The sequence below is a fragment of the Mustela nivalis genome, assembly GCF_964662115.1.
Source record: "Mustela nivalis genome assembly, chromosome: 3".
Lineage (NCBI taxonomy): Eukaryota > Metazoa > Chordata > Mammalia > Carnivora > Mustelidae > Mustela > Mustela nivalis.
The window spans coordinates 168,916,609-168,927,931 of NC_139022.1; the positions used below are offsets into that span (position 1 = coordinate 168,916,609).

At 54.9% G+C, this 11,323-nt stretch overlaps 1 protein-coding gene across 1 annotated transcript in view; it reads left to right on the forward strand.

Annotated features, from left to right (window-relative positions):
- The window catches only part of ANKH (ANKH inorganic pyrophosphate transport regulator), a 124,797-nt gene extending 115,521 nt beyond the window's left edge, over nt 1-9,276 (forward strand). Inside the window, exons 9-12 of the mRNA XM_082723311.1 lie at nt 2,064-2,193; nt 4,748-4,871; nt 5,481-5,580; nt 7,226-9,276. Coding sequence (XP_082579437.1) covers nt 2,064-2,193; nt 4,748-4,871; nt 5,481-5,580; nt 7,226-7,339 — 468 coding nt within the window. The 3' untranslated portion in view covers nt 7,340-9,276. The remainder of the gene's footprint in view (nt 1-2,063; nt 2,194-4,747; nt 4,872-5,480; nt 5,581-7,225) is intronic.
- The last annotated feature ends 2,047 nt before the right edge of the window (nt 9,277-11,323 follow it).

Sequence of the window (11,323 nt, forward strand, 5' to 3'; positions counted from 1 at the left end):
TTTTCCTCACTGGGTCTCCTCCTCCGGCCAGTGCAAATCTGCTGACCTCTGGGCCTGTTCTCGGCCCTTCTGTCTTCCCTGACCCTATCCCAGGGATTCCCCAGGACTTTTTCTGGAGATCAATCCTGTATCTTTTTCTTCATCCATGACTCCTCCCTTGCTCTGGCAGCGGATACCCCCGTGGCTTCTTGAAAAAATGTTGTGTGGGAAGGAAATTCTTTGAGGCCTTGAACATGTGAAGATGTCTTTCTTCCAACACGATGGATTGATTCTGAGTTCTAGGATAGAAACGTTTCCCCCCGAACTTACTGCTCCGTGTCTTCTCTCAGTGTGAGCTTTCTAGCTCCTCTGGGAGCTCCTAGAATCTTCTTGTCTCTGCCTCCAGCATTGCGTGTGCTCTACTGGGGGGTCTTCCTTCATCCATGATGCTGTGTCCACTGATGGACCCCACGAAGGTCTTCAGAGTCGTGTGGTTCAGCTCTCGGATTTTCACTGTTCTTTCTGGAACGTGTATGATTTGAATGTTGGGGCTCTGCGATGGGTTTTTGATTTATATTCTTCAAGCCCATTCTGCTGTTGTTCCCGTATCTTTGTCCAGCTCCATCTTTGTTGTAGATTTCTTCAACTTTATCTTACTGTCATTTTGTGAATTTTCTTATTTCTGATTTAATCTTTCTAATTGTCAGAAGTACTTTCTTGATCTTTAAATGTCTTTTTTAAATAACATTTCCATTTGGGCCTCACATCACGGGTGCAGGATCTTCTATCACTCTGAGAATATCAGTGGGGGAGACTTTCCTCTCTCTCCCCCTTCCTGTGTGTGTGTGTGTGTGTGTGTGTGTGTGAGAGAGAGAGAGAGAGAGAGCCCATGCGAACGCGTGGGTGTGTCCATCTCTCTGCCTCTCTGCTTTCTCTCTGTTTCCCCCCAATTTCTTCCCCCCGTTTGAGCCTCTTCAGCTTAGAGAGCTTCCGTGAAGCCCGGTGATCCCTGCTTGTCTCCTCCCTGGTGGGGGCATCCGAAGCCGACCCGCAGCCATGCACATGTGGAGGCCGCCGATCCCCCGTGTGGGCCTCGTGGTGGCCGGTCCGGCACGGGGGGGGGGGTGCTGGCCCACCAGCATCCTCCAGCCTCCAGAATCCTGGCTCTTCTCCCCGGGAGGGACGCAGCTGGTTTCCTGCGTTCCGGGAGCTGATCAGAGGAAAAGACAGGACCTTTGACGTCATCCTTCCCTTAATTCCCGGTTTCTGGGCAGCAACTGTCCTACACCAGAGAGATGACATTCCAGGGCCCTCCCAAGGTCAGGGCCACACTCACCAGCTGTGCAGACGCAACTGTGCCCAAGCTGCTCACTAACTAGACTCTCCACCGGCCTGCTGTTGGCCCCGCCCTCACCCCCACTTCCAGAAGGGCCTGTTGCCAACATTTCCTGACAGGGAGGCTGGAAGGGCTGGAGACAACTCAGTCCCCACCCCTACCCCGTGCCGTTTTGTGGGGGAGGGGTTCTGTGAAATCCGTGCACTCCTTGCCTGCCTGCTCTCCAAAGGTGCACATTCTGTGGCTGCTGCCTCTCGTTCTCTAAACCAGACCTTGAAAAGATCCCAAACCCATCATCAGTGTTAGTCTCACTGTTTCCTTTTCCATTAGATGCGCTGATTCGGGGTGGCCCTGCGCATGCAGGTGTGGGTGCCAGATGCTTTCGGGTCACTTCTCAGTCTTGGGAGAAAGCCATAAAAATCCCATGACACAGCACGCTCACCCTGGCTTCATCGGGCCGCTTAGCGATCTAGTTACGCCTTCAGTGAGAGCAGCTGGTCTCCCTCACTAGCCCGCCACCCACCCGCTACAGGGGTCCCTCCAGGGGTCCCTTGGGGGCACCTATGCCAAATGGGCGGGGCTAGTGTCGAAGGTGAGAACAAGGCAGGAGGGCGGCCGCTGGAGGACTGATGGGCTGGCCCCCCGTCCTCCCTCCAACTCCGCGGGGTCACGAGACACCGACTTCGACGTGGGTTCACTCATGGACGCTCCTACTAATGACCTCGCTGCCTGTCCTTTCTGCCCCCAGCTCTGTTTCGTGATGTTCTGGACGCCCAACGTTTCTGAGAAGATTCTGATCGACATCATCGGCGTGGACTTCGCCTTTGCAGAGCTCTGCGTCGTTCCCCTGCGTATCTTCTCCTTCTTCCCCGTTCCCGGTAAGCACAGACAGAAGGAAAGGAAAATTCCTCTCTAACCGTGTGCCCGATGAGGTCTTCTTTCTTTGGGAATGTTTGCGATGATGTCCCAAACCGAAACGGTAAAAGGTCACAGTGCATTGGAAAGGGGCAAACATGTCCTCCAGCGGGCTGCAAGGTCGAGAAGCACATCGGACAGACATGATTTGTTCCTTCAAGGACAAGGTCGCAGACATGGTAAAAAGAAAGCACACCCAAAGGGACAGCGTGAGTTTAGGGGGGCCGTGGAACTGTTCCGTGCCCTGGTCGTGGCGATGGCTACACAGATCTGTGCGTGCGTGTGTTAAAATTCTTAGATCTGTATGCTCCAAAGTCAGTTTTATAATATGCTATTTAAAAAATAACATAAACAAAAAGGCAGAAAAGCTGCTAAAACCTGCAGATATACAAAGAACACTGCTGGACTTAAGGCTCTGGGGGCCGGGCTGAGGCCAGACGGCATATGGCCAGAGAGAAAAATGTCCGTAGTCAAAAATAAGCCAGGCTGAAAATTCTCAAGCTGATTCTGTAGGAGGCGGTTTACTATACGGGGGTGAGGCTGTTCTTTATTAAATGAGAAAAGCAGGCTGCAGAATTGTTGATTAGCATGCTGCTTTTTCTGTAACAATCATACCATACATGCTTTTCCATGTGTGTGTCAAGTCCATGGTAAGTGCTTGGGTGTCCACTTACTGTTCCTGGAAGCAGTTCACCAAACTGGTACCCATGATTTCCTCTGGAAAGCAGGACCAGGGGCTGGGGAGTCAGGCCTGGGAGAAAGACCTCTGTATTGCATTCCCTCCCTTTTCAGTTCTATACCAAGTGCATGTCATTATTTATTCCAAAAACGTATTGCCCAGGGGTGCCTGGCTGGCTCAGACAGAAGAACTTGCTATTCTTGATCTCAGGGTTGTGAGTTCGAGTCCCATGGTGGATGTAGAGATGACTTAAAAATAAAATCTTAAAAAAAAATTAATGTCCAAATAATCCACTAAACCATTCAGCTGAGAAGGCAGAAGGGACAAAGCCACAGTTAAGAAATGGGCCGCAGATAAAATCTTTAAAAAAAAAAAGAAAGAAAGAAAGAAATGGGCCGCAGAGCTAGAGGAGGCCAGGGCCACTGGAGCCATCCCTGCACTGGGTCAGAGCCCACCCCTCCCCTGCTCTTGGACGCCGAGCCTTTCTGGAGGCTGGGCTCTCAGGTGTCACCTTCCCAGCTGAGGAAGAAACGGAGGCGTGGAAGATCGCGGCCACGGGGTGGTGTCTGGTCTTTGTCAAGGGGACACCAGGCAAGCCACTCCGTGGAGGGAGACCCCCCCCCCGGAGCAAGGCTGCCCCCTGCTGGCGATGAAGGCATGCGCTGCTCCTTCCCTGCATTCAGTTGGTTGGGGGATGGGGGTCCCAGACAAATCCTGCTGGGACTGGACTGGTTTTTAGTCTCTGGACTCCCTTCTGTCTCTGTCACACGGAGGGCACCGGGCCAGCCGTCACGTCCCACCTGTCTGCAGCCGGCAGGGTTCAGGCCAAGCAGCGGAGCCTTCCAGCGGGGGCCCCACCCTCTGCCTCGCCCAAGCCCAAGTGTGTGTCTGCGCCTCATAAACACAAGGCTTCCACCCGGGGCCCGGCAGGGCCTCGCAGAGACAAGGAAGACAAGAGTGTCTTCCTCCGAATGTCCCCTGGGCGTGCATTTTTACCCCAGGACTCTGCCTGGCTTTGCTACCCTGGGAGGACTAAGCCACAGCTTCCAACAGCCCCTGCGGTGGTTGCAGATCAGGTCTGATCATCCAGGCACTTCCCCCTGACAGGCGTGTCTGCACCCAGAGCCCTCGTCCGTGCCCGGGCCGGGCACCCCGGTCTGCCCCCACACTTCCCGGGATGGACAGGCAGCCTGTAGGGAATGCCGGGCGAGGCCCCTGTGAGTAGTGACAGGCGGGGCGGCCGTTGGGGAAGGAGCGGAGATGAGCAGGGCGCCAGCGGTCGGGGTGCCTGGGAAGGAGCTAGGGAAGCCCCATCCTTCCCTCTCCCCGCTCTAGTCTCCACGTCCCCCCACCCCCAGGAGGACGCGCCTTCTGGTCCCGCTTCCCTCCTCACCCACAGTCCAGCTGGACCTCCGGCAAATGTGGCTTTTCTCTGTGTTTTCTCTTCTGAAGAGGAGCGATCAGAGCTTGAGGCCAGGCTGGGGCGGGGTGGGGGCTGCGGCAGGGGCAGGGAGGCCAGGACCGTCCCAGGGCCAGGCGGGGTCCCGCGGAAGACGGACGGCAGGCACCGTGGAGAAGGGCAGCTGCCGGCAGCCGTCGGTCTGGAAGCTAAGGGCTGCAGTGAGGTGGGAGCCCAGCAGGGACGGGGCTGTCACGGGCCCGGGAGCAGGGTCAGGAGCCCTGGCTGGAAGATGCGGTGGCCAGCCCAGGGCTGCAGCAGCAAGGCTGGGTCCGCCTTTCTGGGCCCACGAGCTCGGGTGTGCTGGCGAGGCACGGGGGAGAGCTTGAGGACTAGGAGAAGCAAGGCATGGCTGACCAGACCTCTGTTGTCCCCTCAGTCACTGTGAGGGCGCATCTCACCGGGTGGCTGATGACTCTGAAGAAGACCTTCGTGCTGGCCCCCAGCTCCGTGCTGCGGATCATTGTCCTCATCACCAGCCTCGTGGTCCTGCCTTACCTGGGGTATGTCTTGGGCGGGGGCAGGGGGGTATGAGGCTGGCGGGGGGAGGGGCCCGGGGCCGAGGGTCCTTCTGCCTCTTCTGACCTTGATGTCCCATCCCCAGGCACACCCAGAATTAGAAATGCATCGTGACACCTTTTCTCTGCCCGGACAGTAGGTGGAGGGTAGCTCAGCAACATTCTAGAAGCGTCCTTTCGGGGTCAAGCCCATACACCCTATTCAGTGAGCACCTGCTACGGGCGGCAGGGGCGGGCAGGGCAACACAGAGGAGGAAGGACATCGTGACCCCCGCCCTCAGAGCTCCCATCTCTGTACAGAGACTAGGGCAGGAAGGGCTGTGGGGTCACGAGTGAGGGGGACATGGCCCACAGCCCAGCCAGCAGTGTGGGGCCAAGACCTGGACGGGAAGTGGGGGACAGCTCACCTCGGAGCTCCAGGTCCCCTCCCCATGTAGTGGGGGGGTGTATCAGGTGCAGCCCTTACCCGCAGAGCTGGGGGGCAGTTGGCTCCTCTCTTGTCTGCACCTTTCCTGGGCTTCCGCTGGGGTTCCGCTCTCCCTGTGCCTAGGCACGGCTTTAACAGACCAGTGGCCTTTGTGTTCTCATCCCCAGGGTACACGGAGCCACTCTGGGCGTGGGCTCCCTCCTGGCGGGGTTCGTGGGAGAATCCACCATGGTCGCCATAGCCGCGTGCTACGTCTATCGGAAACAGGTGAGCCTGCCCCAGACCCGCACACCTGCGCTGGCGTGGAGCCTCCCCAGGTGCAGGGGCCCCTGAGTGGCTCCCTGAGGGCCCACGGCAGGAGGCAGCCGCGGGGGGGGGGGCGGGAGCCCACAGTCACAGACACACAGCCCTCCTCAGCTGGACCCACGCTGCTCACCAGAACTCGGGGCCCCTCCTGCATGTGAGGGACCCTCGTGGCCAGAGTTGCTCAGTCCTAGGTCAGGTTCAATAGCAAGGGGACACCTCGGTGTGCTGTTTGTGGGTTATTCCTTACAACTATTATGTGGATTTTTTCCTGACACCCGCCTTGTCTCAAAAGGCAGCCCAACTGCTCAGGAGAGACGGCGGAGAATGGCTACAGTCCTACATCCTAGTGTTTCCTCAGGAGAACTACAAACTGTAGAAACTAAGTAATGCTTTGACCATGTGAGAAAATGCTGAAACTGTCCGTCCTCTAAGTCCTTATAAACTTGGACTGATTGCGGAGGGAGGACCGGTCTAGCCGATGTTGGCTGGTCAGGATGCCCTCCCCGACTCTGCCCCTGCACATCCCTTACCCTCTTCAACCCCAGATCTCCTGGCCCTTCAGGAAGTCTTCTCAGCTCCTCAACGCGCACACGAGCGTGCACACACACACACACACACTACATACTCTGGCACATAATTCGTTTATCCTGCAGAGCTACCTGGCTGTTTGGGGATACAGTCCTACGGTTATATCTGCTTAGGGAGCAGGAGGGAGAGGATTAGCCAGGGAGTGGCTGGGGGGAGGGTAGGGAAGGGGCCGAGGACAGATCTCCGGGCTCCCCAGTGCGACACCCCAGCCACGGCAGCTGGGTGCCGAGGGCTGAACTTGGCAGAGATTTGGACCCAACCAAGACCAGGGTTTTACCTACAAATGAGATGAAACGAAAGAGGCACAGGGCACAGAAGTGATTATAGCTGCTGAGCATTTCATTCAAGCTGATGAGAAGGGAGAGGAGACAAGCAGGCCCGTGGGCTGTAGGGACAGGGGCCTGGAAGGGGGGGCGGGCAGTGGCAAGAGGTGGAGAACTGTGTCCTTGCAGCTGGCCTGTCAGTGATACAAGGCTGTCGATAATGACAGGGTCTCCAGTGAGCCAAGCATGGCAGGTTGGGTCGGGGGGTGGCGCTGGAGAACCTGATCCCCAAGGAGAAGAGGTCAGGGCACAGAGAGGTACTTACTGCAAGGCAGGCAGAATGGCAGCGCAGTCACCAGGAATTGGGACAGCCAGCCAGCAGAGTGGGAGAGACACGCGGACCTGGGGTGGCCTGGGGGGAGGGGCCCAAGCTCATCCCCAGGGAGCACAGTCTGCATGTGGCTCGCCAGGTGCTGCCACCATTGGGGGGGGTGTGCAGAGGCAGGTCCCCATCAGCTGCCTGTGCTCTCTGGGCGTGGGGGAGGCAGCCAGGATCCCCCAAAGCGTCTAGCACAGCGCTGGGCCCCCCGAGTAACCAGACAGAAAGGAATATGCGAATCAGATGCAGCCTCGGGGAGGTCACCCCAACCAGAACCGGGACCCAGGTCTGCAGCAAGGCAGCTGCTGCCCGCTCGTGGCTCTGCAGTGACACGTCCCTGTCCCAGCCCCACACTCATGAGTCTTCTTGGGTTTAGAAAAAGAAGATGGAGAACGAGACAGCGGCCGAAGGGGAGGACTCGGCCATGACAGACATCCCGCCGGCAGAGGAGGGGACCGAAGTGGTGGAAATGCGAGAGGAGAACGACTAGGGAGCGAGCGGGACACGGGGACAGCAGGGCAGCCGAGGGGGCAGCGCAGCGACTTCTCCTCTCCCGGCGTGCTTGCTTGCTTCTGCTGGGGGTTTGGGTTTGGGTCAGGGAAGAGGCCTCGCCATGAAGGTCTCACGGAGACTCAGCGGCATACGGGGTGCGCCCACTCGGCTGCGGGGACCCGAACAGCGGACTCTGCCATCGCCTCCTGCCCGCGAACAGAACAATGAGTTCACGCTCCCGCTTCCCCCGAAATCCCGAAGGCGCCGCTGCCTCTAGAACAGCGTGTCTCCTCCTCCTCCCTCGGACAATCTCCACTCGGAACCAAAGGACTGCGGCTGTGCCAGCGGCGCCCTCCGCCACCCCCGCCCAGGGCCGGCCTGGACCCTGTCCCTCCGCATCTCTCCTCCGAATCCACACGCTACAGCTCGGCTCCCTCTGGCTGGCTTCCTGGGAACACGGCTGTGCGGAGAGACGCGGCCCCGGAGGCCTTCCACCCCGCACGGCCTGCGGCCACCAACGGCCCCCGCCCCCATGCAGAGTGTCCGCGACGGGCGGCGGCCGGCCTGGCCGTTCACACTGACCGGTGCCTTTGTGAACGGGCTGCGCGGCCGGCCGGACGGCCAGGCCTGCCCTCCCGTGGGAAGGTTCGGGCCGCCAGGGGCGTAGCGGACTGAACGAGAGCATCTCACCGGCATTTTCCTAGGTTTGAGCGAGCTCCCACCTTTCAGGTCCCGCCGTGTACATACATGAGCTAACTTTTTTTAAGTTGTCAGGACCGCGCATCTCCAAACGTCAGCATCCTCAGGCATGACTTTCCCCGAAGGCTTGTTTTTCACTCACCTTTCCTGAAGATGGCGCTAGAGCAAGTGAAACGGAGCGTTCTAACTTCACATTCTTAGTTTTTAAAAAAGTGAACGGAAGCTTTAAGTCATAATCTAGCATTCTAATGCCAGGTTGCTGTATCGTAACTTTCGAAGTAGATTCATTACCTGGTTCCGCTGCTCTTAGTCATAACCACGCGGGACAGGTAATTTCACGCCACACGATAAAGCAAGACATTTTCTAAGCGATAGCAAAGTCACTATGTGATATTCCCTGAAATGACACATTTGAGATCCATTTAGTGCAGTATATTTTTCTAAGTTTTGGAAAGCGGGTTTTTTCTTTAAAAAATTATGGACACAGTTCACTAAATTCTTGATTTAGTCAAAATTCCTAGATGGAAAGAACCTAAACACAAAAATATTTTAAAGATATAAATATATACTGTATATGTTATGTAATTTATTTTAGGCTATAATACATTTCCTATTTTCGCATTTTCAATAAAATGTCTCTAATACAATACGGTGATTGCTTGTGTGCTCCACAGACCTGCAGTTGATACGTATTGTATCGATGAACATTGTATTTTATTTACAGCAGTTTTACAGAGTCTGTCATTTGTATATAAATGTAAGGCTCAATAAATGAGGAGAGAACTATTTTTCATTATGGGTGGCAGGGGTATAAATAGGTCAGCTGGCATAGACAACAGTGGGAATGGAAATATACACTGGAAGGGGCAGAAAAGAAAAAAAGGAAGAAAAAGGCAAGCCTTTTGTGTTTATTGTTTTCAGTGCTGTGTAATCATATTGTTCCTCATTTAAAAAAAAAAAAAAAGAATGTAAGGGCATAAAGTCAGCCATGAACATCACAGGGCTGCATTCACATTTCCGGACATCAAGTGACCTTGGGTGTGTCCACCGTGGGGACAGATTTTCATGTGCTTCCTCTGAGAGACTTTTCCTCCATATAGATGAGTGCTGGGAATTAAGATGGGTAGCTCTCGGCTGGTTTCAGGGGCAGATCTGAGAAGATGGGGAAAAAAATGTCTAATTGTATCAGCTTTTTAAAAGTACATGACTAGAAAATTAAACAGCAGTATTTTTTAACATGTGTGACTATCTCATGCTTGTGGGGCTAGAACGTGAAGATCAAACTGAAAAAGCCATCTCTTCCTAAGTCAGGGAAAGCTCAGCTAGAGAGCCTTCATTACACAACTAGAAGGTGCCGCTAGAACCTCAGAGACACCGTCGGTGATGAACGGGCCATAAATAGGTGGCCACTGTCTCAGAGAACACGGGAAGCCACCCCACACCCGGACCATGGTGACAGACCTCGTGTGGGACGTGTCCAATACCTTCCGCCTTGAAGCACGCCGTCCCTCACACAGTTCCTCCACATGGGCTAACTTCATTCGTGGCCTACCACGCACGCCTTAGCTTCTAAAGCAGGACACAGTGTTGGCGCCCTCAGATGGGAAAGGCGGTCCGAAGGGGGAGGGGGACACGACACGGCTCCATCCCACTTTTCAGAGTCAGGAGGGCCACACCTTTGACTTTGCTGGCCAAAAAACCCAGATTTCCCCAACACAGGTTTCTTTTTCCTTGCCAGCCGCTTAGCAGACAGGTATAATTAGAAGGGCGTGGTGCCTGGGAAAGTCACAGGTCAAGGACTGTAAAAAGACCAAGCGTTACTTTCTCCGTGTTGGGTGATCCTTGCAGACAAATATAACCTGAAACGACAGGGGCACAAAGTCGTTTTCAAACGCTGAGAAGTGAGTTGGGGCAGCTCGAAGCAGTCTTTCTATACTGAAGGTTTCCCAGGACAGAGGCCTCCTTGCTTTTTTTGAGAGTCATAAGCCAGGTCCTTCAACGCATGAAGGTGTCGTGTGCTCTGTTCCACTCGGAGCTTGCTGGCCCGGGGCATCGGATGCCCGAGCCGTGAGGGGAAAGAACCAGGCGAGACTCGCTGCAGGAAAGTCATGACGGGGCTCTACCTGTTGGGCGGAGGCTCAGGGGCCTGTTGAGAGGTTTGCCTACTGGCCAGAACCTCTCGCCTGACTGGGATTCTTTCATCTGGGCATGGGGGGGGGGGGCATTGGTTTACAAAACGGGGTGGAAGCCAGGCATGGCCCCTTGCTGCCTGTGTTGGGTCCGCCTTCTCCCAAAGGTCTTCTTGTTCTGCGTTTGTTTCATGGGCTCGGCCTGAGCACGTGGCTTGGCTTTGGCGATGTGCATGAATGGCTGATACCCTCAGAAAGAATAGCTTTCGGTGTTGTTTAGGATATACGGGGGGGCCAAGGAAAGCTTTGGTATGGCAGCAAATACACTTTTTCATTCTTTGCGTCCTACCAATAAATAACTTTGGGAGGTGCAGAGGGCAGGGCCCATGAAGAGGGAGGCCCAGAAAGGGGCTCCACCAGAGTCAAGCTCCAACTGGTTGAAAGTTCTCCAAACCCCAAAGCACTTCCCAGCGAGGGTCCAGCTCTGCAGTCCTCATGGGCGGCCTTTTCTGGATCTCTCTTGGGGTTGGAATAGTCATTACATTTCCCAAGTGTGACAAAAGTTCCTCAAAGATAGCGTAAAGTAACAAGTGAAAAAAAACTCAACAGCTCCCTACCCTAATTGCTCCACATTTGGGATTTTTTTCTTACGGGAGAAAAGGGGGGGGGGGGAGTAACTTTTTTTTTTTTTTTTGATACTCTTAGTGTCTAGAAACAAAATGGTTTGAAGACTTAGTAGTTTTCTGACCAGTCTCTTTCCTTAATTCAGATTGAAGTGGGAGAGCCCAAGAGGCTGTGTTGCAAGAGAAAAAGTATTCATAGTCTTGTTATTCAATGACATAACCTTGAAAAATATGTTCTTATATTTAAAAATCTTTCTACTTCCATGAATCTCTAAGCACACCCATGCACAGGACAGCATGGGCTGTTGCGTTCTAAGGAGCTGTGACTTCTGGCCTCTTATTTTGCAGGTGAGCTGACCCCTAAAAATAGGAATGAAGTTTCCAAACAAAGCGAGGCACAGCCCAGCAAAAGGGGCTTTTTGTGTTTGAGGTCTGGCCCCTCTTGTCGGCGGGCAGGGCTTCGGCAGACACGGCCCCTTGTAGCCTGGAGACCTCTGCGGTCCACGTGTGGCCAGTTCCGTGATACCCGTG